Source organism: Leuresthes tenuis, unplaced genomic scaffold (genome assembly GCF_036924035.1).
Source record: "Leuresthes tenuis unplaced genomic scaffold, fLeuTen1.0.hap1 SCAF_14, whole genome shotgun sequence".
In the NCBI taxonomy this organism is placed as follows: domain Eukaryota; kingdom Metazoa; phylum Chordata; class Actinopteri; order Atheriniformes; family Atherinopsidae; genus Leuresthes; species Leuresthes tenuis.
Window position 1 is genome coordinate 11,379,915 of NW_027325368.1, and position 27,654 is coordinate 11,407,568.

The following is a 27,654-nucleotide window of genomic DNA, read 5'->3' on the forward strand; positions in this document are numbered from 1 at the left end:
GGAACACACATTTGGAAGAAGAGAGAATGGACAAAAGACCATTTTTGGGTTTGTAGCTCAATCATTTTCCTTAAAGTTGTCTGTAATAAATGCAGGTGCAGTGGCACTGGATTCTGGAAAATGTATTGGTCATTATTATCAAAGGAGGACGTTTTCCTATATGAAAAAAACACTGCTCACATCCTCCAAAGGATTTTCAGTTTTTTACAGACCTTTTAGCCTCGGTAGGACAATTTAAAACCAGTTTCATAATTTCATATACCTTCAATGATACTGACTATTTTGGTCGCTATAGCAGACATGTAAAGTAAGAAGACGGAACAAAAAAAAAAGTTGTTCAATATCTTGACTCACTCTGTTAGTGGGAAAAAAAACATAACAAAATAAAGTATTTAGATGGGATGAGCTAAAGCAGCCCTGATATCCGTCTTTCCCCCACATGGTAAAATGATTATGACAATTAATGTCAAATCAGAGGTTTTTATCTGTGGTTTCTCTTTTTACGTTAGTTTCTGGACTGGCAGAAATGGATGGGTCCGATTCTACCCCCTGAAAAAATGAGGCGTCCTCTCCCCTAACGCGCCTGCGCAAAATGAAAATACATAACTGGAGGACCGGTTCTTTGATGTTGTGAGGTAATGCGAACTGTGAGAGTTGAATGTATCATAAATTGTTTTAACAGAGTCTTCTTTGATATGACAGATTTTAGTTGCATGTTAATGCATGTTAAAGTGATGACATTGAATGAATTCCCCCATTGTGTTGCAATTCTGAAGCACCCCTTCGGATATGCGTGTGCTCGCAAGCCCGCGAAGTTAGGAGTTCGACTCTCGCGAGATGTGCGTAAGTGACCATCAAATCCATGTTGTGAAACACGAGCTCCGGGGGCTGAACCCAGGTCTGCCTACCTGTCCAGCTTCCTCGGCGGTTGTAGCGGAACTGGTAACTTGTAACTGCGGCTCGACCAGCCGAATGAATCCGCCCTAACCGTTGTGAAGAATGAATCATGGGACATCGTTACTGTGGAAACGACGGTAACCCCTTTTGTTAACCTAGCATGATGAATAAAGCTAGCTAGTAAAGCTAGTAGTTAGTGAAGAGACGGCATGTGTGATGCTTATTTCGGTAGTTTTGTGGACTGATATCTTGTCTCGTTGATTGTTCCCAGTTCAGCTTTTTCATATGACGCTAACTGCTGTCTATCGCTGATGTAACGCTGGGATCGCTTGCCTCATTGATTGTCGTTACACAACCGGCTCGATAATCTGCCAGTTTAAACAGGTGTTTGTTAAGTTGGTAATTAAGGGGTTAATCGCAGCTAACCATGATGATGCTCCAGGATGGCTCAACCCAGCTTCTCTGCCTAACGGCCAGCAGCGGGGTTCCTCTTTTCACAAGGGGGGCCTCCAAACAGCTGCCCTTTTCTATCATCGGTTCCCTGAATGGTGTTCACATGTTCGGAGGAGGGCAGGGAGTCGTGTTGTCCTGCAGTGAGACCGAAGGTGGAGGGAAAGTGGTGTGGAGAGTTTTCCAGGACAGTGTGATGCTCATCGCTGTGAGTGGAGGATGCAACGGCAAAGAGGATGACATCCACTTACAACGTCTTCTGGAGAACGTGTGGAACTGCATGGTGCTTGTTTTGGGGCAGGATGAGCTGGTGAATATCAGGAATGTTGAAAGGTTGAAGAGGGACTTGAGGTCCTGCTTCAGGCTCATTGATCAGCTGCTGGGAGAGAGGCAAGAGGGTTTCCTGGGAAACCTAACGCACTGTGCTGATTCACTGCTGCCTCCAAACCCCGCGATTCTTCAAGAGACTCTGGATAGATTTGCTCAGGCTGCTGACAGTGAATTTGGATGCCTCATTGTCCATGGGCGGATAGCTGCAGCGACTGAGAAGTGGTGGCGCCTGGCACCGCAAGAAGTTGTCCTCCTTTCTGCCTTGTTACGTTCCCTATCTGGATCAGTTTCCTGTGATTACCCAGTGTTCCTTCCTCAGGGCAGCCCCACTGTGGCCCACCGCCTGCTCCGCTTCCAGCTGCTGCCTGGAGCAGATGTGTGTGTGCTGTGCGGTCCGACACCTTCTCTGCACAGAGCCCAGGCTCAGCTGGTGAGTTGCTTCTGGTCGCCCCTGGTGGAGGCCCTAAGAGATTGTCTAGCTGTTGGAGAGCGCTGCTTACCAAGATCTGTATCCCTGCGGCCTGATGTGCTGGCGCTTCTTCTCATTAACCGCGAAACTCGACGCTCAGTCTCTTGTGTGCCCACTTCCACTTATCATCCACTCAGCGACCCTTTACTCTCCAAGGCCCGCTGCTGGGAACTACTGAAACTCTTCTATATCTTCACCATATCACGCTACTTCACCAAGGAGGAGACATCATGTGTCTCACCAGAGGAAAGTGCTGAGAGAGGCAACACTGAAGACTTTCTCATCGGATTCTCCCACCAGCCTCAACAGTGCTATCTGGTCACAGAAGAGTGCAAAAGTTATGGACTTCAGACACCACAGCATCAGCTCTTTCTGCTCGTATTACCATCTGTGCCCACCTTTGCGCTGCGTACAGTAGCCACTCAGACTCTCTCTGATATAGTTGCAGCCACAGGGTTTTAATTCAAATGTGGAATAAGTTAAAGCATCTCATCCACCTTTGCATTTTCTTTTGTAAGAACAAAGATCACCCGGTCTCATAAAGCTTGAGGATGGTTACTAAACTCCAGCTCCGACAGTCACGAATATGAAAAAAGTGAAAATATTGTACCAGAGCACTTTGATATTTGTTTTCCTTTTAAGAGATGCACTGAGTAACTGTTGCGGAGTTGTGTCGAGCTCCACTGGCTTCCAGGCTGCCATTTTTTTTCCTTCCAAAAATGAAAGCTTTTAAGACTCTTAGACTGCAGTAGCTGAACTTAACTGTGTCACAGAACAATGTGAGAATGCCACTCTGGTTTGAACGAGTTGGTTGTTTTTTGGCACTTTGAATCCTTTGGTTTGAAAAACGGAGACGTTTTCTTCATTAATTTTAGATATAGTCTGGCTGCATCACCTGTTGAAAATATCTGGTTCGGTATGAAACATACATTACTACATTACTACGAGGAAGGAGCGGAACACTTTGAGCATGTGAAACACAAGCAATATTTTCAAGTGATGTAATGCAAAGTTAGATATATATCTCTGACGTCCAAGTCAAAATGTTTTCCTATTAAAAAAAAAAAAGAAGAAGAAAAAAATCAGTTTTCACCTTTGATTTGTTGTCTCTATAGTATTGTCATATATTAGCTGTTAATACACAACCCAAAATCAGATGTATGGAAAATAGAGAGGGGAAAACAATTCATTGCAAACTATATGGACTAAAGATATTTCAAACTTTCTTTTTTTCTCCTTAATTTCTTTTATTTGTTAGTGCACATCCAGGCCTGCGACAGCTTCCCAGAAAAGTTGGGACGGTGAAGCTTTTACTACTTTGTTAACTGTGTGCTGGCACCGAGGACGCCAAGCGATCGAGTCTTTCAGTTGTAATGTTGTCCTGTTCTTAGAGAGCGCGACAGGATGAGCTTTACTTTGTGTTTTTCCTTTCAAAATTCCCAACTGGGGACAGGTGAGGACTGCAGGCAGGTCAGCCCAGAACAGAACCCTCTTCCTCATCTGCTGTAGATGTGTAATGTGTGCAGAATGGGGGTTTTATATTGTCTTGTTGACAATTGCACAGACATCCCTGGGATGAACTTTGCTGCCATCACAGCAGCGACGCAACCTCATGCTGCCTCAGCCTGGCATTGGGACCTGTTTCTTATAAGACTCTGGATATCAATTCCTGTCTTTTGTTCAGAGCACATAACGTCTGTCTCTTCCAAAATATATCTGCAACATCCATTGATCTGAGTACAATACACGTTCCCTTTGTGTGATGGTCCATCCCAGTCACTTCAGAGCCCAGAGAAGTCAACACTGCCTCTGCACAACAAACATAGAGTGACTTTTTTTGTACAGTCCATGTGGTTTTATCAGCTTTTTATAAGATCATTTGACAGTGTTTGATGCAGTTCAGGAAATCCCAAATCACAAGTGTCCAACTCAGGCCTGAGTTCTTGCCCTTCACAAATTGAAATTATTGCTTGAATTGTTTAATTGCGCAATGAACTGCAGAGGAAGACACAGGCAATTCCCCTCCAAACATTCAAGTTCAACATTTCTTTTTTTTTTTTTACCAGATTACAACTGCAGTCATGTGTTCACGTCACGTCTGAAATAACTTCTTTTCTTCATGTCTCGTGACAAGAAATAACATAAATGACCCAAGTTCCAACTTCTTGCGGAATGTGTTGCAGGCCTGAAATGAATATATACTAACAAATTAAATGTAGCTGACGGGTCAAAAAACACGACATATCTTGGATTCAAGCTGTCTGTTATTACATAAAGAGTAGAAGCGAATGTAAGATTCACTGTTTCCCTTTCTATTCCAGGTTTCTAAAGCAGTGATGTGCACTTTTTGCTCTATTATAACTACTGAAACTGTACTATATAACACATATTTGTATGACAAGTGACACGCACATTGTGTGAGTACTTTTTGCCATTCTAATTGCTGTTTTGCATAGTTCATAACTGATGTGGAGAATTGAAAAAACTTTCCTCTCATGCATTTCAATGACGTTTCCTGAATGCATCCATTCACACCCCAGTTTAACCTGTAAAATAAGGGGCATTTGAACCTGTCAGAAACGCCACTGATTAACAGAAAGTCTCTGTGTTACTCTCCAGATAAGAAGAGTGAACTGTTGTTTTCCCTAATCAAGGTGTGTGTGTGTGTGCGCGTGGACTTTTTTTAATGTCATTTGTGGAAGCTGAAGCTTAAGACTCAGCTCCGTGCAGGAAGTGCATTCAGAATTGCGAAGTTTATCGAATAGTTTTCAAAGTCTCCTCTAAATGCGTTGAGCTTTTCTGGGGGGACAGGAGAGCGCGATTAAGAGTAAAAAGTTCAATTCGGTTCGCTGCCCGCACTCCCGGAACCACGACACTAAGCTGTCGGGGCTCAGTAACCGGAGAAGCGGCTCTGATTGACAGCGTCGCGGTGCGTTGGATAACCGAGCATAGAGGGGTGGGATAACGGTGGTTATAAAGGCGCACAAAGAGGGAGGGAGAAAGTCAGTAGCTGCAGTTTTCCAATGTATGTACCCTAAAAATTGGACAGTAGACACTTTTCGTTAATGTGCGTGAATGTTGCTAGGTCCCAAAGAGCCGCCTTTTTGTTTTGTTTTTAAATTTTGTTTTTCACAGTTTAGTCGAAGTCCAATTTGCACCGTTCAAAGGTCTGAGCGCTTAATCATTTCGAGAGCGCCGAGGCTCCAATTTCGCAACTTTGATTTCACTCCTGTAGTGTGAGGTAACCGGCGTGGTGCAGGTCGCTGTGCGCCAAAGAACCATTTAAAGTTGAACCACTTGTTGAAAGAGGAATATGTCCGCCACACGGATGCCGCTGCTCTCAACCACAAGTGTTCGACTGTTGAGCTCCGGACGGTACGTGCTGTTGGCGGGTAGCGGTGGAGCCGTTCGTCCCGGCGGTGCTCCCAGGCTCCGCTCACTGATCTCTCCCCTTCTGTCCTCCTCCTCTCCCGGCAGAGCTTTATCGAGTCTGAGTGCGACGCGGCGTGGACTTCCGAAGGAGAAAATGTCCGAAAATGGGATGATGTCCCGGCCCAAAGTGTTGACCATCGACAACATGAACCCCACGGTGAAGAAGGTGGAGTACGCTGTGCGGGGCCCCATCGTGCAGCGAGCAGTGGAGCTGGAGAGAGAGCTTAATGAGGTTTGTATTAGGCAGTGTTGGTCATCTTACTTTAAAAAAGTAATTAGTAACAGTCACAAATTACTTCTCCCAAAAAGCAATTCAGTTAGTAACTCAGTTACCTCATTGTAAGAGTAATTAGTTACTCAGCAAAGTAACTGTGAAGTTATTGTTCATGTTCTATAACATCTTTAACGTCAAAGATGCTTATATTAACTGATTGAAAACACTATATACAGTATTTTAGAACATTTGGTATTTATTTGAACTCAATAGATTGCAGCCTGTCATATGGCATGCATAGAAATTTAAAAATAAATAAATATCGAAAACGGAATTCAAGTGCAAAATTGAGAAACACGTGTAAACTTGGGTAAAACGAAACAAAGGAAAATCTGGCCATTAAGCATTGCAAATCTCTGACTGTATTTTAGACCTACTGCACAATAAACAGAACATTTGGGCTTGAGGTTGGGTTAGCAGCTGCAGCAACAAGTTCCGTGTTAGCATGTGTTGATGTAGGTGTGTCATAAGATTCCAGTTGCTTGAGGCAGACGTGGACGAGGTGGTTTTTTTTCCTGGGCGTAGCATGCACGTTACATAAACATTATTGCCTTTAATTAAAATGGGCGAGAAGTATTCTCGTACTTCGAGTTTGAGGACGCTACCTTTGAATTTCCCTGGCTCGCCGCCATTGTCGCTGTCTTGTTGTGTTTGGCAGTCAGAGCGCACAGTGAGACAGCGCGAGCAGCGCGTGATCTGCCCACCCAGCCAATCATCGTCGCATTTGCAACGGTGTCATCATCCCCACCACTGCTCTCTCCAGGCAGCTAATGTGTGGCCAAAACCTGTCACTTTGCGCTTCATTCAACCAAATTGTAGTAACGCGCCACTTGACGTTCTCAGAAACGGCGTTGCAACGATGGGAAAAGTAATTAATTAGATTACTCAATACTGAAAAAAATAGTGCTGTTAGTAGCGCCATTATACTCTAACGCCGTTATTACCAACACTGGTATTGGGGCCCTTCTGATGTGAATACCACCTGTATCCTCTAGAAACACTAAGTGGGGTTTCATCTCAAGTTAATGTGTGCATGTAAAATTTAGTTTCTACCAGAGTCTGTAGTGTACCAATGTTCAAAGTCAATTATAGGCTTACACTTACTTGAATCTTATAGCGAATAAAGTGTTAATTGGGGTTAATTTAAGAGAAACAAAGAAAGAGGGTGATGTAGATCAGTTGTTTTGGTTCTCCAGATAAGGATTTGTTTTCTGCCATAGTGAGTCTGTCTTATATCTGAATGTTTTAAATGGAATTGAAGGAAAACATAAATGAGAAATACTTCAACCTAACATTGTGTCAGTATCAGCACAGAATTTATCAGTCTTTGAATCATAATTTTTCCATTTTTTTATCTAATCATTATCCCAAAAGGGCAAAACATTTGTGTTGTTAGGCTGCACGTTAGTTAGACACCTACTTATCAAAGTCCATCAGTTAGTTATTTATTCCTGAAGTTGATCATCTGAGACAAGGTGGAACAAAGTGATCTAGTTTATAACGTTTGATACCGTCACATTTGTTTTTCTCCATTTGTCACTGTTAATTTCTAACTTGAATTTAATCCACCCTCGATGTTCTTTTGTAATTTATGCCCCCCTCTTGTTACTAAACCACAATGGCTCCTGGAAAAAACTGGAGTCTAAACCTGCCTGTTCATCTCGCCTGCTTCTGTCTGTGTTTCACTGTCTGACATCCCCGTGATTTTAAAACAGGGACTATTGTCTTTACATGTAAAGGTTCTATTGAGGGTAAAGACTTTTCTGAATTAATTGAATAAAGCTTTTGCCGTTTTTATTCATAAATATATTGGAATTCAATTCAGAAATCCTTCCAAGTAAAGAAATGAGTAGATTTCCCTTGTTTTTTTCTTCAAAGCACAGCTCAATCTCTTCAGCTCGCTCTGTTTATGGTAATGTGGCAGCTGTGGGTGTACTGAATGCAGTCTGGTGTGAAAAGTGTCCTCTCCTGAGTGCTTTGCTCAGGAATGGATGAGTACGTGAACAGGTTCAGCGGCGTGAACCACCAGGCGCAGTAATGATAGTGCTAACCTTTTAACCAGATGGTTTACTGGCCCCTAAGAAGCTATGCTTGTTTGTCCTCACACACGCTGCTCTCCCACTGTATTAGTGGGATATATTCAGTTTTCTTTCCACTTTATATCTTCACAGATGCACAAGAGTTTGAGCAGGTCGGAATTGATTTAGATTTAGATGCTCAAAAAGCAGAAGACACTGGGTTAGGGTCGGACCCAGCTGGTAAAATTCCGGGAAAGATGCTGAGAAGTGGGTGTATTTTCAGTGGAAACACCTGAACATGTACGTTTCATTATATTTCAATCTGGCACAGGGGAGGTGTAGTAGTTTTTGTTCTCTCAATGCTCCAGATGATGTCCTCTGCTCATTTAACACTTTTCAGAAGCCCTGAACCGGGCACCAAAAAACTTAATTGTTCTGTATTTGGGTGGCACTCCCTTCTACTTGATCAAACTGTATTTTTGTTGGTTTTGGATTACTTTGGGAAACGGGTCGCGGTGGTTTTCTCTCTTTTGTCTGAGACTTAAACACACACACAGGAAGGCACAGTGATCCCTACTCCTGTTTCCTACACATTTAGTCTTTTCAGAGTTGAGCTGGAACAAGTATTACTTTGTTCATGTATTTTTTATACAAAGTATTAGTTGTACAGGGAAGCTAGGAACAGGACAAATTTTAGCCAGCATTTGGTGCCAGTCAACAAGTTCACTGATAAAGGCTTTGCGTGTGGATTATTACTCTGCGGTCTTTGTTTTGTCTTAATGAGCCACTACTTGATAGTGAATGGAGCCCTTTTGAGAGAGTTGCCATGGTGACAGACACAAAGCTATTTCTTTTGTCAGATTTTTTTCACACATTTTCTACTAGATTGAAAGGCAGTGTACAGACATCTAAAATGTTTTCCACTGTAGAAGTTGTGATTAGTTTAGTTTAGCCTAGCTGATCAAACCAAAGAAATCTGAATAAAGAAGTTAAAGTTCAAGCTAAAATTTCATATTACGCGAGTTTTTGCCCTTGTGTGTCCCTAATCAAACATCATTTTAGTTCAGCCGGTCAAATAAAACTGTTTAGCACGGCTGTTATTATTTTTGGTTTTGAACGGGCAGTGGAGGGCAAAATACGTCACAGGCCTTTCAAGTCAGTTCAGAGGAGCGGAGGTCAGCTTTTTTCCAAAAGATTACCACCATGAATGGGAGGCAGCTTTCACAAAGGGGAGTTTTTCACGTTGTATCCCATTATTGGCTCGGCTTGAGAGACGCCTCTCACATGTAACCAATGAGAGCCAGAGACTCAAGGCCCCTAAAGTCTGAGCTGGATGGAACAAATCAAACAAATAGGATGTTTGGATAGTTGCTTGGCGTCAGAGTTTATGAGGTTGCACTGTTGGCTTTTCTGCAGAGTCATGCTGTGTCCAACATCTGGTGTGATTGGTGTGTGTGTCCCTGTGTTTCTGTGGTGTCAGTGGTCCCTGCCTCTCCAGAGATTATCTTTCCGAGCAATTATATAATTAGCCTGGAGGTTATAAAATTAATACTTACATAATGCTAGGAATACTGTGAGCCCTGTTAATGAATTAGACATCTCACTGCTTCTGGACTTCCTGCATGTTTGCAGCAGGGAGGTTAAAGGTCCGGGTTTAACATGTGTTTTTGTGTTAATATGTCAAAGGGGTTAACCTTGTGATAAGGTGGTTTGCTCGTGCTGAAACCACATTCCCCATATTTGCTGATCACAAATGCTGCTAATAGAGAGTTTATTTCTTTTCTATTTCCTTCTTCTTTTTTGTTTTATACCAATTAAGTTTTTCTTCACACATCCACAGCAAAAGTCATTGAATTGATACCAGATAATTCAAGCAAGGGTATAAATAATAACTTATTATATATATCTATAGATATATGTGTGTATTTAAAACATTTTTAAAAAAAAGATTCAGATTGTATCATTTCTTAATTTGTCAGTAAACGAATGCACTTTTTTTGATGAGTGTGCTTGTGTTGGGGAAACAGTGACGCAGCTGGGCTCAGTTAGCATCTTACATGCTAACCACGAATAATCTTGACACATTGTGCGCTTCCTCTTCTAAATGTTATAGCTTATGGTATTTGATTAGAAAGCTCACTTTCACTGCGTCTCAACATTGAATCATCTGTCACCTTCGGGTCTTATGGATCATGATGAGTGTATTTCCTACATAGCGATCAGTTTGCTTTTTCATACAAAGCTCCATGTGTTCCTTTGAGTGTGCAAAGGAGGGAAAAAAAGAGTCAAAAGAGGAAACCACTTACAAAAAGCAGATGTAATATTTAGTTTCATGATGTCCTGAAGTTCCTGTGCAGTGTGTTTTTGAAGGCATGTAACTTGTGTTTTGTTAAGAACATTTGTGGTATTTTTAGTCAGTACAGGATGACCGTCTAAAGGACTGTAAACTGAGTGGATAGATGTTACATTTCTCCAGTTGTTCACCAGGAGCAGAGAAGTCACTGATCCATTCCAAAAAACAAGCTTCATTACTCGCTCCTGGAAATGGTTATGAGAGAAGCAACAACCTGATGTAAACTCTGCAGCCGTAGTGCTCTTAGTCTCTCTGCATACGTGTTCATGGGATAGTTATGTAAGTGTGGGCCTTCGTGTGCAGGCACAGTGTCAAGGTTGCACTGAATGTTTTATCCCTGGCAAACCGAGGCAACTTTATTGAGACTATCACCAACTGTTTCAACTGTCACAGATGCCTTTTTATTTGTTTTGTTTTTTTTTGTCTGTACAAAGCGAACAAACGCTTAAACCTTTCACTCACTTTTCTCACTAACCTTCTGTGCGTCGTGTTTATGTTTGGCAGGGAATGAAGAAGCCCTTCGAAGAGGTCATAAAGGCCAACATTGGTGACGCGCACGCTATGGGCCAGCAGCCAATCACTTTCTTCCGACAGGTCAGCTTCTGTGTCCGGCCCCCAAAAAGATCCTCTAAATATAGCAACTCTCGCTTTCTAGTCTATATGAACTGAATTCCCCCTCCTTAAATAAGTTGCTGTCAGTTGGTTTTTACCGTGTTACGTAATGATCACACCTTTGTGCCCACTCATCTCTTTGTTCCAAGGTCTTGGCGCTGTGCTCCTACCCTGAACTGCTGAGTGACAGCACATTCCCGGAAGATGCTAAAAGTAGAGCCTGCAGCATTCTAAATTCTTGTGGAGGGAACAGTATGGGTGCGTTTGAATGTGATGGATTTTTAGTTTCACGCATAATAAGTTTCATATAACCCATATCGATGATTATCACACTTGCATACATTTACTGTATATTATATATATGTATGTTGCAGTGATTGCTTTGTTGTATTAAAAGCTTTATGCACGGTCTCCATATGAATCTGTCAGGTGCCTACAGCGCCAGTCAAGGCATAGACTCTGTGCGTCAGGATGTTGGCCGTTACATCGAGCGACGGGACGGCGGAGTGCCCTGCGATCCAGACAACATTTACCTCACCACAGGGGCCAGCGACGGCATTGTGGTACAACACCCCTCTCATTCCGACTTCCTGTTTCTGTTGTACATTGAATTGTTTTTGTTTTCCAGAAAAGAAATGAGGAAAATGTGACATTCGGGTCACTTTTTTTCATTGTTGCATAAATTTGTCTAAAAAAAAAAGGGGGGGGCACATTGAACTGGGAGAGCGGAGACTTCATAAGAGATGTATCTGCTGAGAAGTGGACCCACTGTATGCTCAAGTTGTGAAGTAGAAACTGAAGAATGTGCCTGAACTAAATATTAACATTGTATGCATGTGAAGTGAGATACAGATGAAGCTACTGTGTCATTCTGGTAATTTGGTTGAATTGGCATACTGTGTGTCTTGTGTTTTATTCTGATCCCTTCCCGTTGCCCTCTCAGACCATGCTGAAGCTGCTGGTGTGTGGCGAAGGTGCGACGCGTACTGGTGTCATGATCTCCATACCGCAGTATCCCCTGTATTCGGCTGCGCTGGCTGAACTGGGCGCTGTGCAGATCAATTATTACCTTAATGAGGAGAAGTGCTGGAGCCTGGACATGACTGAGCTGCAGCGTGCTGTGAATGAGGCCAGACTTTATTGCAACCCCCGAGCCCTGTGCATCATCAACCCTGGAAACCCCACCGGTAATGTTTCTCCTTTTTGATTTTACCTGTTCCACCTACAGACCTGAGGGTCCCAGTATTGTATGTATGTGCAATGCTTTTGATAATGCTTAAAAATGTCCATCTTGCTATTTTTGTATGCAGTGTTTGTGTGACATGTTTGTTTAATTTAGTTTTCATTTTATCTAAGTGAGAAAGTTTTAAATTTTGTTAGGATTTTGGGAATTCTTCATTATCTGCAGTAGAATTTGGCAGCACAGCCTAAGTATAGAGAAGCTGACAGGAGTATTTCAGAGGTTTACCGCTATTAATAGGGTCTTTTTTTTTGTTTCATGTAAAATATTTTAGGAGATTTTTACTTTGGTGTCGCACAGCCTTACCAAACTTCTCTTCAGTGCATTATAGCTGCAAGCTTCACTTTTTTTTTCTCATTGTCTCATTGTTTGTCAATTTGAAGGTAGCTCAGATGTCCTCACAGGGCTTAAGAAGGTTTGTTATTTATAACGCTGGTACGACAACTGTGCTGTCTCACCAACAGCTGAGATGCCTACTTAAATATCTCAAATGTCATCTTGAGAGCTCTGGAAAAATCTAGTGAGTTTTGTTCATTCACATGTTATCTTTTGGGAGGATTTTGCTCTTCTGTAATAGTTACTCGAGATAGTGATAGTGGAGACAGATGACAGGATTAGTCTCCTCCTTCGAGCCTCTTTAAAAAGAAAAGAAAAAGGCCACCAGATGGCAGCAAAACAACATAACTCTCTCCTTAACCACCACCTTATAAGACTTTCCCTTTCTTCTCAGGTCAGGTTCAGAGCAGAGAGTGTATTGAGGATGTAATCCGATTTGCTGCAAAGGAGCGTCTCTTCCTCATGGCAGATGAGGTACTGTCTTTTTTTATCAACTATGCCTGCTTTAGGTCTTCTTCAGCCTGTAGTGTTTGACTTCCTGTCCCATACCTCCTTCCTTCCAGGTGTACCAGGATAATGTGTATGCTGAGGGTTGCAAGTTCCATTCTTTTAAGAAAGTTCTGTTTGAGATGGGGCCGGAGTACTCAGAAACAGTTGAACTGGCATCCTTCCACTCCACCTCCAAGTGTTACATGGGAGAGTAAGTCCTCTCATTTTCATGCTGAGGGTATTCTAATGAATAAAGAAGTACCCATACTGATTACTTCAGGTGTTATTTGTTTTCTGTAACTCTTTTTGTGTTTTGGTTAATAAGTGAAATCTTCCCTCCTCTCAGATGTGGCTTCCGTGGAGGCTACATGGAGATCATAAACATGGACGATGAGGTGAAAGCCCAGCTGACAAAGCTGTTGTCGGTCCGTTTATGTCCTCCTGTTCCTGGACAAGCTCTTATGGACCTGGTGGTCAACCCCCCACAGCCAGGGGAACCTTCATATCAGCGCTTTCTCAAAGTAAACTAGTTATAGTACATCCTACGACCCTTATTATTTAAAAATACTCTGCATCTTCAACATCAACTGCCACTGGACATCATTACGCTTTCTAAGTTTAAGACAGTTTGGGTAAAATGCTATTGATTATGTGATGTTGTGTTATTAGGATTTTTTTTTAGGTTTCTTCTAAACAAACACCAACAAATGCATTAGAATACTAGGTATTACTCTGGAGACTGCGGTACCGTGTGTTGAATGGACTTTTGACAGTTTTCACTTTATGTTAGCAAAAAAAAAAAGCTGTAAAATAACAAAGTAAATCAGAGAGCAGTGCCTCACTTCTTGGTGGCGCTAAAAAAAAAAGGGGGGGACGTTAATCCCAGCATTACAAATGTTTTGTGGATAAAATTGCATTTACTTTGAGTTTACCTTCTTGTTTTGTTCTCTCTTCCACTTGCAGGAACGCACAGCCACATTAAGTGCCTTAGCAGACAAGGCCAAACTTACAGAGCAGGTCCTCAATACTGTGCAAGGCATCAGCTGCAATCCTGTGCAGGGTGCTATGTACTCGTTTCCTCGCATAACCATCCCTGAAAAGGCTATCAAAGAGGCCACGGTCAGTCCTGAACCTTCTCTAAGTGTTCCAATGAGTTTCACTGTATTATGTTCTCAAGGTAATTACATTGATCAAGAGCACCCAAATGAATAGCAGTGCTCAATAAAGCAGTTTTACAAGTATTTTTACAAGTATTTTTCAGCTAACACACACTTTAATCTACCATTCATTCTTTGGTCCACGTGTTTTTTTTCTTTGATCTCAGTAGCCCTCAGTGGTTATTCTCACACTGTACTGTTATATAAAACATGGGAAGTAAAGTGCTGTGTTGGACTAAATAGCTCTTTGAGCAAGTTCAGAATGTTGTACATCCACCGCACTGTTTGCTAAAGAGAACAAATGATTTCCAATAGCTTGTAGTTTCAGTTCAGTCCTACAGTTGACTGCTCTGTAGGAATTTCACAGCGCGTTGAAGAACCGAGCCACTGAGAATCTGATTAGCCTTACAGAGGATAAGGTCAGAGTCAAACTGACCTACTGACACCTGATCAATCCCAGTGACTCTGCTCGCCACATCGATCCCACTGTTGTAACCACACTCCCTCTCAACACTCGCACACAAAGGCCGAGCTTCTTTATGTGAAGATTATCATCGGCAGCTTTTAAATAGAGCTGCCGTGATGTGTGCTGTGCTTGTCCTCCTCTAAAATAACCAACTACTTCAGAAGCTGAGACACTTGAAAAACCAATTGAGTGTTCGAGGAAAGCTTTTGATGGAGAGGTAATTGGCGCCGTGTAAGTCTATAGCACTGGCTAATAATTTGTGATGTCATTTTTTGTATTGTAAGCACAGCAGTGGGCCTTTGGTTTCTACCTTAAGCATTTACAGCTACCATTTGGTCCAATTCTGCTTGAATTGATTCTGTTTCCACTCGGTATAAATCAAGCCAATAATTTATATATATAACTTGTATTTTCAGGTAGCATCACTGAAAGCACGATATAGTTTTCCCTTTTATGCTTACAGTATGCGGAGCTCTTAGTAATTGTAGCTGTAATTATCCAGCAGCTCAAGTCCTGATGAAAACATTTAGGAGTTCTTCTTTTTACTATTAGGAAAATGGACAGCAGCCAGATATGTTTTACTGCATGAAGATGCTGGAGGAGACTGGAATTTGCCTGGTACCTGGAAGCGGCTTTGGCCAGAGGGACGGAACCTTCCACTTCAGGTACAGAAACATTTTCTGTTTGAGGCTTATGTAGTAAGTGTCCGTCAGTCTTTCATTTTTATCATCAGTTTAAATGACCCAGAAGTATCTTAAAGGCAGCCATGATGAGGGCTGGTTGAATTCCTAAAGTGCTAAAGAAAGGAGCTTCATTTCTTCTAATATCTCCTTAAGCGCAGGAATAATTGGACCATTCTTTACAAAAAGAACAGAATTTCTTGCAGCTACAACATTTGAGGCGATTCGATTTGAATATGTAAACTTTGAATAAAGGCGGATAAGATGCATGATGTACCTGCCTTTTTATTTGATCTAGTTTGAATTTAGAGTGACTGAAATCATTGATTTGTTTATTTTCTCGCCTTCTCTTTCCTGCCCAGAATGACCATCCTACCACCGATGGACAAACTGAAGATCCTGCTGAACAAAGTCAAGGAGTTCCACCAGAAATTCACCCAGCAGTATTCTTAAATTTCCACCTCTGTGTCCCCTCCACTCACATAGGAGGGATGTTGCCAATCTCAACTAAAAGTAATAGCCAATCAGAATTTCATTGTAACTGATAAGTGCCTTTCCTACACCGGCTCTGGTGGTCTCTGTGATGACGCACTTTGGCCTCTACACCTGTCACCTTTGGACATTTGCGGACCTTACTCTCAAGGCACTGTTCGAACCACAAAACCAAACTGAAAATGAAATAAGTCAGACCTGCGTCAGTTCTGTTGCACAAATTGCGCTTCATCTATTATCTGGGGGGGGGGGGTTTCTTTTTAAAAAATGTATATAGTTTTAATCTGTGCACTTGTGAGATAGCTTAACTGTTAATGACAAGCTAACAAAAGGCGGTACAACTGAAGAAAAGGCTAAAGCTGCTTATAAACTGAGTATGTGTATAATTGGTTGATATACTTCATTCCTGGGGACTGTGTTTGACGAGGAGAGTACGCTCAAAAAGTTCCGCTTGCATGATGATTCAGTAGGATATGATTTTGTAGGAGTATAATAAATGTAACGGCTCATGTTTTGTCTCATTGTTTGGATAGTTTTTAGACTTTATAATAAGACTTTTATTTTTTTTTTGTGGACTTTGTCTTCGCCACATCCTCCCACGGTTGACTGTATGTGTTTCATCTGTCAAAATGTACAGAGGCATCACTTTGATTTGATTTCACTTACATATAAATGATTTGATAGGTCAACCTCATCTAAGCCTCAGTTTTCATCCTTAAGTGAAACGCAAACTCATCTCAGTCATCTCCCACCTCTGTTTTGTCTTATGTAGGCAGAGGGAGAATGATTCACTCCCAGAATGTTACTGGTTTAATATCATTTGTAGGTTAAATATAAGTCAGACTCTTCAATGTTTGCCTTTTCCAGTTAGAGTTTTTAATCTAAGAAAAGAGACTCGCCCCTGCTTAATGATTCATGCAGGAGTTTTGCTGCTTCAGCTTGTTAGATCAGAAGCAATTGGCACATTCTTGATTAATACTGCTGTGTAACTGAGAGAGTTCCACATTACTGTCACGTCCACAGAAGTGGTTTTATGACTAAAGCAACTCAAGAACTACTCAAATAATTGTACTTGTACAACTATTATTACTCTCAGTGAAGTTAAACCAATTGCTTTTTAAGGCAAGTGTCATTGATACTTATTTTCTTTTTAGGCCATAATCTAAGGCCTATCTGGCTCAAGTTAGGCCTTAATCCTGTCAAAAGTGGTTAAGGCCTTACTCACATTTTGATTTATGGTGATATTTTGACTAATAAGTAATACAAACATTGCTACTTTCCTGCTTCTAATATTGGAGAAGAAGAATATTAAGCAGCAGAAAACTAAGTTTAGTGTAAAGATATTCAGCACTACTGTGAGGAAAAGAAACCATCCAACAACACAAATGGTTGAAAAGGATAAAATTGACTCAAACCGGCCAGCCAGAAGCGCATTCGAGTCAGTTCATGTGATAGTCTGATAATGAAGCAACAACAGCATACACTGTCACGGACGGACGCTTCTCAATTTATCAGAGCAATATTTTAGATTTTTATTCAGATTTAAATCTCCTAATTTTATCTGTCAGTCGAAAAACGTGGCCAATTTCCTCGTTTCAAGGCAGTTGCTGCTTCCATCTGCTTCCAACCGGCAAAACAAAAAAAGGCTTATGGCGTCCATAGAGCTCATTTCTGATTATTAGTCATTCAGTCATTCATCACAAGCTACCTCTTTCCAACTGTCGCTGGATCCACAGCTTGTATAGCAGTATGATTGGTGCTGCTGTAAATCTAACAATATAATGGTATTACATAACAATGTAATGGTAATGTTGAAATCTGAGACAAATAAAGGGCCGTGTCATATTATGACTAAACAGGTAATTGGTTAAGCAGTGTTTAAAGTTTTCATATTAGTGCGAAAGAGGGGGGTCAAGATGGTGAGATGGGAGCTGTCTCCACAGAACTGCAGAAACTGTCACCTCTAATTACGTTGGACTTGTTTTTGGCTCAACTGGCTGCAGCTGCATATACCACAACTGCTTTTATTGTCTGAATTGTTGATCTGTCATCTGTTTTAATGCCTTGTGTGCATTTTCAGTGCAAGTGGGAATGATGGATTGTACTGCTGGTTTTTGTGTGTATGGGCGTGTGTGAGGCAGGGAGTGTGAAAGATGGTGTAGAGTGTGTGTTAAAAGTGAGGCCTGTAGTTTGAAGGGGTTTTCTGCTCTCTTCCTCTCGACTCCACAGTGGCTGTCAGCTTTAATTATCTTTGACAAAGGGCCTTCTGAATCCTAATTATCCTGAGCTTTGTCTTTCCTGGAGCCCTTCACTATCCACTCTAGCTGCTTGACGCACTCACTCGTTCCAGTCCTCTTCACCCAAAATTAATTGGCTGCGTTTGCAGTTTTTCTCTTGTCTCCTGACATCTTTTGGGAATCAAAGGTCATCATTAGTTCGGGTGAGGATGTAGGGCGACAGTGAGACAGTTATTCATCAGACATCAGTGCTGTCAGGTGGCTGTCCTGGCCCTGACAATGACCAGTCTTTCTTCACAGTCGCATATGAGGAGATTCATGTGACTGACTGTTAAAGCTTGTTGAGGCTCAGTGATGTTTGTGAACTGACAATCACATTTTGTTCATTATTCTGAAGCTGTGGACAGTGATGGCCATAAGACTCATTTTGTCTGGTCAAAGTCAGAGCTTTGGGCTCCATTTACAAATACTGAATGGTCTCGCTCCTCTTCAGAGCAAACCACGCAGCATCCATGATATGCTGTAATTACTATTCCATTTTCTATTTTACCTAAAACCATCGTCAGTGAGCTCGGGCCCAGAGAAGGCAGCAGTGCTTCTTGATCTTGGCTTTTTCTGTGCGTGTTAGAGTTTTGCCTTCCACTTGTGGATGCAGCGAAGAATTGTGTCCACTGACGATAGTTTTCAGAAGAGTTACTGAGCCCGTTCAGTTATTTTCCACCAAAGAATCGTGTCTATTTTTAAAGTGGCGTCAACAGCGAGAAACTGAAGATCTATCATTCTGCTTCTGGATTTTATTCTTATCCCATGGCTGCAATGATTATCTGAATCTTTTCAGAATTATTCTGCTTACTAAAGATGATTGTGTCTCCAACTGATTTCAAATGCAATTTTTTAGGGAAGCATTCATTTATTTCCCACACCTGCTTTACCAGTTCAGGGTCGTTTGTTAATATTTCTTGTTTGTTTTTAGCTGCCAGGAAGCAGCCCTGGAGCAAGTTATTTAGGATGTTGGTTAAGTAACTATTCATATATTGTAGCTTTATCACTTTACAGCCAAAACACAACTATAACAGCATTTTCCAGTTTCACCACAGTGGCAGCTCCTTTCTTTTCTATTGTGATGATTTGGAGGTGAATTTATGCAGTTCATGTTACAGTAATCTCTAAGAAATGTGCATTTGCATGTAAGTAATCAGCTAACGAATATTTTAGATGACGCTGTGTTGTCTGACAGTTGAAGCGCGAGTGACCTTTAACCCTGGTTTGCCTCCTTTCATTCAAATGAGTACGTTTAGGTTTAGTCACACAGGAGTGCAGCCAGTTTGGGTCGAGCTTATCTTCTCACATTATACATTTCTGATAAAGGTATTTTATTTGAGTGGCTTTAAAGTTAAAAACTCAATTTAAAGCTGAAAACTTAACAGAAGTAGTTTATCTGCATGTTTACTATCCTGAGGATTTAGAGAAGGAAGTGACAGGTAAGATACAGTGTGTGTACAATTTCAAAAATGGTTTTAGAGTGCTCACACTTGATCTTCTTGGAAGGTAACTTGACGGTTTTTGGCATCACAAAATTTTCATGAAAGAAAAAAATAATCATTCATTTATCATCAAAAGGTTATCACTCTGTCATCTTTTAGACTTTTTGAGCCTAGAAGTTGACTACTTGGATTCATATGATGGAGCGTAGTCCTCCATAAAGGTCACAGCCTTCTTTAATGCTTGGGTCCTCTTCCTGTGCCACTGCCGGAGGAAAATATCTTCCAGGAAGTGGCGAATGATTTATCGCCCATCTTAAAACCCAAAATGTCAAACTGGCTCATTTTGTCATGATAGCAGCCCATACCACTGCCTTTCCTCCACCCTACCTGGGCTTGACTTAAAGTGAGACCCTGCCTCCAAAAGTGATCCATTAAGAGTCATTCTCATTTCCTCTGTCCATAAAACCTGTGAAAAATCTGTTTTCTGGGATTTCAGGGCCAAATCTTGGTGCATCACTTTTAAAGTTTTGCAGTGTGTCATTTATTTTGCGACCGTCATTGCAACAAGATATATGCACTGTCTATAATAATAATGATATTTCAAGGCTTATGCACCTATCTGTACGCATCACATGGAAAATGTGAAAGCCAGTGAGCAGCCATATTTTCATGGTTTTGGAAAATGTGCAGTGAACACATGATAAGGACAGAAAACTCCCTTACCTAATAACTGTGTGTACTGAATTGACATGAGATTGTTTTTTGAGGGCCGAGAATCCTAAAATGTACCTACTAAAGTACGTTATTCACCTTCATAACAGTACTTTCAGCATAGAAAGGAACAGAGAGTCCTTCATGGTAGAAGGGCATGTGGAGGATTTTAGAAACTGTTTATTCTCCTTCAGTTAGGTAGTTTTATGTTCTTCCCCTGTATTTTCTCTGCATGTTTAATACACTTAGTCCATATTCATTTCCTTATTCAGGGAGCATGTTTTCAAAAATAAGATTAAATCTCAAATATTAGTGCAGCGCCTCATTGTGTATTGTCGATGTTCATTTTCACAATCGTTTTTATGAGTTTTATATCCTTAGGATTAAAGGTCACCGTGACTTAGTTCTCAATCTTTTTTAACTGCAAAATTAGATGAAAAAAAGAGTCATCCACACTTTTCTATGGCATAGGCCTACTCGAGTCAGTAAAGGGAGAAACAGGGATAGATTTGTGGGGGGGGGAACACACACACATGAAAAGAGAAAACCAAGAGAGGGGTGGGGTGATGATACAGAGATTGGGTGATAAATCTTGTTCTGATCAGGTTTCTCTGGTGCCCTCACACCTCAGTCTCTTTCTTGGGGTAATTAATCAATCCCAGACTGGAGTCATTGATCGGCCTCTCGTGGCCCTCGGTATGTTTACACTCCTCGATTGTGTTTGCCACTAAGCCCCTCGTTGCCGCTCAATCTCATCGGCAGAATATGTGACACTCCGCCCTCTGATGCCATCAGCGAAACAGAGCATCGATTGACATCTCGATGAAAATCAATCTACTTATATTTTTTGGTTGCACGGGGGATTTTGTTTTGTCATAATCCTTTGTAGTAATCCGGTGCTCCTGGTTTCAGTACATAAAGTTTCACTGTGGGCAATCAGAACAGTCCTGGAAACATGAGCGGACATTTCAGCGTCCGGACATGAACTGTCAAACATCTCATGTGTCCCCATTCATTCCATTTTTCTTGATACATTCAAACGTTCAGGCAGTAAGTTGATATATTGAATATTGATGGAAAATGTCTTGTACAATATCTTATAAAATAATATATTTTGCAACATCTTCGTCTGCAAAATAAGAATTAGTGGAGTATGAGTAACACTGAAATGTGGTTGAGCAGAACAAAATGTTGTACAAGAAGTACATTTTAAAGTACCATTAATATGTACTTGGCTGCACCATCAGAAGTGCACATAATTTCAAACCATCATCTTTTTCTTTTCAAACATAATCATAACTGAATTAGTCCTGAGAAACCTGTGTGGGATTGGCTCATGGTGTCATTTTAGTCCACCTTAAAACAGCAGCGTAACTCACTCTTTCTGGCTCACTATATAGTTTCATTGCTGAGCTGCAGGCAGAGGGATAAAAGCCCAAATTGCCACTTAAATGACTTTGTCTCTGGAGACAATCAGCTTGATTAGTCTCTTATAGCCTAATATCAGTTTCATTTTATAGCCACTTTTCCACTAAATGGGACTGTCAAACATTTCTTACACCAGCAGGACAAAGAATTACAACAACCAGCAATGCTTTCACTTTACTAATGGGTCTGTGAGTTTTTTTCTGCCACAGCTCTACCTTGTTTAAAGTCATTTTAGAGATGACTCTCAACCATTTTTTGAACAAAACACTGATTCTTATTACTCTTACCCCATTGAAAAAAAGAAAAAAAAATAGCTAAAAAGTATCTTTTTTCTATCTGTCTTTTCTCTGTGAGGACATTAAAGGGTTCAAATCGACTTTATTTAGATCTAAAATCAGCGTAAAACTTTATCTCATACAATTCAGACCAAGCAAAAACAAGTCAAAATGCATTCTGATGATCCGGCCACTAAAACTCAAAGACTGGCTTCTACATGAATCAGTTAATTTTGCTGTAATTCTGAACATTTGACCACATTCACATGTTTTCTATAAAACCCTTTCTGTGACTTTTTATATTGTTTCTCAGCCTCTGACAGGCTGCAGCTCATGATTCAATGTCTTATTCAGAGATGTGAGCAATGACGTGTTTGGCTTGGAGTTCCTGCTGGAGGACAGGAGGCTGCAGCGGAAGAACAAGGAAACGTGATTATGGAATTAGTAACACAAAACAGTGCAACAGTTGTTGATGCAAAACTTTTCATTCTACTGTCAGCACTTTAGAGCAAAAAATGGAGCAAACTATAAGGTTTAAGAAGATGGTTTCATTTCTTTTAAATTGGGTTGTATGAGGTACTTATGTATGAGGTACAGTCTCCCTTCAGTACAATGCAGTAGACACGCATTCAGCTCAGAAAACTACACAGAAGCCGCAGGCGAGAGCCTAAACGATGCACGGCTGTGAGCAGGGTGAGCAGCCAAATTTGATTTAGAAAGCACCACTTAACTAAGCAAAAAGTTGCAACAATCCATACTTTCAGACATGAAGACTGGCCAATCGAATTAACTTTGTAAGTGTCTTCAAGTGCAGTTGAAAAAACATCAACCGCTACTATATATGAAAGGGACTCTGATGATGACCATCCCAGGACTCGAAGACCTCATTAGAGCCGCCAGCCAGTTATCAGCACCTTGGTGTAGACTCTTCATCAATGCTTCATTTGGTTCAAGTGGCAGACATGTCTTGTGAGACACCCTCTTCAGAAGATACTGCATGAATCAGGTCGTCATGGTTGAATTGCAGCAAAGATGTGACTACAGAGTCAGAGAACTGCTTCATCAAGAAACACAAGGAATGGACCAGTGAAAAGTTAGGTCATATGAGAAAATGTTTTAGAATTTGAATCCCAACATCACACAAAGAATAAGGGGTTTCCTTTCTGTTCCCAATGACACAGTTGTCAGAAATTGTTAGGTTTAGAAATGGTCTCTGAGACATTTACCGTTGCCCTTTGTCTAATTTTGAATTCATAAATTTACTTGTACTTTCAACAGCCTTAAAGGGAGTTTGTAAAATTAATTAAAATAAAAGAGTTAACTCTTCCACTTGCTAACATAGTTACTCCCTTTTTCTTTTTTTGGCTATTATTTTGTTATTCTCTTGTTATTCTACATTTATTTTCATCTATGTGTTGGTCTAGGCTGCATAGTGAAGTGGTGGTTAACATTATTGCATCACAGCATAAGAGTTCCAGCTTCAAATCAGGGTTTGGGGCATTTTTGCGTGAAGTTTGGGTGTTCTCCCCTGCACCTGTCTGGGTTTTCTCAAGCTTAGCTTCTCAATTTTCTTCCTACAGTTCAAAAACATGCATGTTGTGTCAATTCTAAATTGATTGGGTTTGCATTTTCTCTTTTTTTGCTCCTCTGTGCTAGCTGTGTGATAGACTGGACACCTGTCCAGGTTGTAACCTGCCACTCACTCAATGACAGCTGAGATGGGCCCCAGAAGACCCCAGCTTCTCTCTGCAATTCTGAACAGGATGAATCAAGTAAAGGAAATCGATGTTTTGTCCATTTTAAAGCTGTTTTTCCCCTCTTACGTGGACCACTTTTGAAACAGCATTTTTGTCACTGACGGTGCAGAACTGTCCTTTTAAAAGTGCAGAGAAGCAAGTACAGAAAAGTAATTCTTTTAGCACAGTACTTCCATGCAAGAGCAACCTGGAGAAACATAGCATATGTACCTATTTGGTTTCATTATTGTACCTTCATTTTATTAGTTTGTGCAGTTTGTGACACCAAATGGGACGAGATGGTATCTGTCTGTCTGGTTTCCCCCGAAGAGCACGGAGGCTTTACTGGTGACACATTAGGCAATGTATCCAAAACTGAAGACACAGTTAACCAGCTTCACTACACTATCAACCTACAGCAGCATGCCAGCCCAGGTGTTTTGTTCTTTGAATGACCATTATTTGTTTTTAATAGGACATCAATACAAAACTCACCCTCAGACCAGATGACATAGCCTCACACTCACCCATCCTGAACCTAATCGGTTATTGTCCATCGTGTAATTTTGCTGGCCTCTTTACGCAGCCCTACTGGTTAAATCTCATTTGAAAAAGCAATTTTATTGCAACTGAAATTTTGAGATTTGTTATATTATTATAAATTATTTAGTCAACATTATCAAAACTATTTAGAAGGTCTGATTAGTCTCACTGTCTGTATATATGTATGAAAGTACTTTCCATTTGTAGGAGGAATGAGCTGTAGATCTATTTTGAAACCTTCCTCTGTGCTGCTAATACATCTACACATCTGAATTGGTTCTCTCTAAGTCCACACAAGGACGTACACTGAATTAAATGAAAACACCCCCTCCGTTAATGGGAATTGAAAAGATACAATGACACAAGGACAACAAAAAAAAAAAGCTTTAGATGCAGCAGTTTGTTGCTCAGCTTGAATTAAATAATGGAATTTAAAAAAAAACACAATAACACCTTGATTTTTCGCCCAGGACAATTGTGATTGCTGTCTTCATCTTAAATACAGTGCAGGAGCAGCTTTGAGTGGGTGGCGTGGCAATGCACGCTGTTACACCCCCTGCTGAGCTGAACTGTTGAGTCCAGCCTTTTCACTGGCTTTTCATCAAAAAGGAGAAACAAACACCCAGATTCTGAACGATCGGCATGTGAAATGTACTGGAGGCTCAGCACACATGGTGTCTTATCAGTTGATAAACACTTGGGTGTCAGTGGTCACATAATGTTTATACTCCTGGCTGCTAATGAGAGGTCCATTCAGTTTCCTTCCCATTCACCACTTAAATTCCTTGACAAACCTGTCTCAGCTTTGATTGTCATAACCACAAGTCAACCCTGCTTAGCCAATCAGGTCAGGCTACATGAAGGTCATACATATTTCATGCAGTATCCCACTTATCCGACAAAGGGTTTCTTTTTTTTCCTTGTGAATTGAAATCACGCCTCATATTTCATTAGACTCTTGGAGAGCCTCTGGGCTGTGGTCAGATGGGCTGGATGTTTTATTCATGTCCTCTGAACATCTGCTTGTCTGGGTGTCAAAAAATCATCAGACTCCCAGAGGACTTCAGCCTGACTGGCTGTAAATGAACTCTGAAGCTGAGACTCAAAACAACCTGTCAGAGCTCTACACCACCAGAGGAATCTCTCAGTACAATGAACCGTGTAACCAAGACCCACTGCTGGAGCGGACTGATGGAAATCAACTTTAGAAATACAATATTTAGACTCTGATTCAGTTGGTGTGATCGTGTGAAAAGCTCCTAACACAAGTTGATTCCTCTTCCCACAGCTTTTGGTGAATTTTGACACTGCTGTTCATGCTGGCTCCTGGTCGTCAAGTCTCCCTGAGTCACTGGAGGCTCGTGCCAACTGGAGGGAAACAACCTGACCGCTAACAAGTGCTCACTGACTCATAGTCGCCACAGTATGTCCCACTGTGTTTGTGCGTGCATATGTGTGCACAAGCGCTTTACATACAATTTAGTTATATGCTTTTCTATTCATCACCCATCCCACAGAAAACATGTTCCTTTAGAAATGCTCACTTTAGTTCATAGGCGCTACCCTTGACAACTTAGTGTCAGCTGTAGAAAAACACAGACGCATTAAAGCAGGAAACACGAGGAAGAAAATAAACGCAACCAATAAATACAATTTTATTTTGTTTTGTTTCTCTCTCAGCCTTATTACCTTTAGGTAAGCTTTTGCTTCTATTCATACCGATATCTTCTATCGTGATGCTGCCCCCTGGTTTGTGACATGCTGTCCTGAGAAGCATTTGACCGTTACTACTTGGGTTTTTTAATTGATTTGATTTTATATTGAGCTGCAAGTTTCCATATTTGAACAAGAGGGTGGAACTGGAGATTTATTCTTAAAAACTTGATTAAACAAAAACACATATTTTAGGACCTATTTTCTATTTAACTTGTTTACAAAATGATCATCAGCACTGTGATCGGAAGAAACTGATCATCAGTCATCGTGACTTCATAAGTAAGCATTAGCCAGAGATGTTTTGGAGCCAGTGCTTTGAGGCATTTAAGGCATTTTTACTTGTTGGTTTCATGTCTCAGGTCAGTCAGCTAAGTCCGTTATAAGTTGTCTTTGACAACATATTTCCAGCCTTTTATGCCATGTTATGCTGAGCAGGTGATGTTCAAGAGCATTATAATTGAAAACAACTTTCCCACAAATCAAAAAATACAGATCAAAACTGTGAAGTTGAGTAATATGAAACCAAATCAGTGTGCTTTAGTCGGCTTTTGGTCTGAGGGAAGTTACTGGGATCAACACTGCAGTATTAACGACAGTTTTCACGCTGCGTATGAAGGTAACTGTATAGTTACAGTAACAGGCCATACCTGTCTTCCATTCAAATGTGTTTTAAATCTTAACCAAATTTTCAGAAAACTTTGAAAATGAAATGCACATTTTTGTGTGTTTCTATCCATTACTGGTATGTTACTATTAATTGTTGAAGGATCAGGATAATGGGTATTTGGTCCAAATTCTCCAGCCAGAACTGCAGAAGACAACAACATTATGCAGCCATTTGTCGTGTTATTTTCCTATTAGCTGCCTACCAATCAAGCAAATTTAAATGAAGACTAATGTGTGCTCATTTTCATGTAAGTTGTCATTTTTGTACATTATGATTTTTTCACATGGACTCGTTCATACAGTGGATCAAGGAGGCCATCAAGTATTGTCAAATTGAGAAACTTATGAAAATCTGGTTCCCTTTACTTTAGGTGAAAACCTGATCAGACAGTGATAAATGAATGTCCCATTTATTCGAGTACAGTGCGTGTGTTTTGGCGCGTGAGTACAAAAGATGAAGTTTTACTGTCTACAGTTTGCACAAAAACAACTTGCGTGGACCACCCTGACTAACAGTGAAACATTCAGAGTGATCCATTCAGTCAAATCTGCAAGACATAAAGCTGCCATTTCTGAGAATAGTGTTACCACACACATTTCACACATAAAACTGAATTTCAAGAGCACATCAGAGGATTTCATGTAATTTTACAGGTTAATATGAGAAGATAACGCTCCACATCTCTAAATAGATTTGAAAAAAGTTATCTTACCACTGATATTTTTGATGTTGCATCTTTTTTTGACAAATTTTCTGTTCACTGTACATGATTTCATAACAAAAAATGTTTTGCTACTTTGCGAACCAACCATTCATATTAATATTCCGGGGTGATAATGCACTGTTCTACACTGCTGACATTCCCGATAAACTTTGACCTACTATCAAATCTTGAATCTATAAAGTTGTGTGTGGTTCACAACTGCAGCTCATGTTCAATGAAAAAAAAAGAAACAAAACAGAAACAGTTTTGTAGTAACTTTCCATTCCGGTGGCACCGAATCTATTGACTCTGGTTTTGAAACATGACTTTTTGGGGATGTTACAATTATCGGCCCATTGTATGGACATAACAATTATGTATGGAATTTATGGAATATTAAAATGTTTATCAAAAATAAGCCAAAGTGATTAAACTGTGTGCATTATATGCAGGCTTTCC

General features: G+C 40.7%; 2 protein-coding genes across 4 annotated transcripts; both read left to right on the top strand.

Annotated features, from left to right (window-relative positions):
* The first annotated feature begins 863 nt into the window (after positions 1 to 863).
* gpt (glutamic--pyruvic transaminase) lies at positions 864 to 16,206 on the top strand. 3 transcript variants are annotated; one of them, XM_072364548.1, is made up of 12 exons: positions 864 to 1,034; positions 5,624 to 5,810; positions 10,728 to 10,817; positions 10,985 to 11,093; positions 11,265 to 11,398; positions 11,779 to 12,022; positions 12,806 to 12,885; positions 12,975 to 13,111; positions 13,247 to 13,421; positions 13,864 to 14,019; positions 15,076 to 15,188; positions 15,566 to 16,206. In XM_072364548.1, exons 1-12 carry the CDS (start codon positions 1,000 to 1,002, stop codon positions 15,654 to 15,656), a joined length of 1,551 nt encoding a protein of 516 aa, XP_072220649.1. In that variant the 5' UTR covers positions 864 to 999; the 3' UTR covers positions 15,657 to 16,206. The 3 variants fall into 3 exon arrangements, with proteins under 3 accessions (XP_072220649.1, XP_072220647.1, XP_072220648.1); XM_072364547.1 differs by lacking the exon at positions 864 to 1,034 and adding an exon at positions 5,162 to 5,521; XM_072364546.1 differs by lacking the exon at positions 864 to 1,034 and having other exon boundaries at positions 5,161 to 5,810.
* Positions 1,042 to 3,203, top strand: fuz (fuzzy planar cell polarity protein). Its single transcript, XM_072364549.1, has one exon. It carries the CDS (start codon positions 1,325 to 1,327, stop codon positions 2,606 to 2,608), a length of 1,284 nt encoding a protein of 427 aa, XP_072220650.1. The 5' UTR covers positions 1,042 to 1,324; the 3' UTR covers positions 2,609 to 3,203.
* Positions 16,207 to 27,654: the final 11,448 nt, after the last annotated feature.

What these genes read in the sequence shown, in the direction of transcription:
- fuz (XM_072364549.1), top strand. Translation starts at nt 1,325, where the DNA reads ATGATGATGCTCCAGGATGGCTCAACCCAGCTTCTCTGCCTAACGGCC.
- gpt (XM_072364546.1), top strand. Translation starts at nt 5,460, where the DNA reads ATGTCCGCCACACGGATGCCGCTGCTCTCAACCACAAGTGTTCGACTG. An exon ending in TGGAGAGAGAGCTTAATGAG is followed by an intron (nt 5,811 to 10,727) that starts GTTTGTATTAGG and finishes TATGTTTGGCAG; the next exon opens with GGAATGAAGAAGCCCTTCGA. An exon ending in GGGCCAGCGACGGCATTGTG is followed by an intron (nt 11,399 to 11,778) that starts GTACAACACCCC and finishes TTGCCCTCTCAG; the next exon opens with ACCATGCTGAAGCTGCTGGT.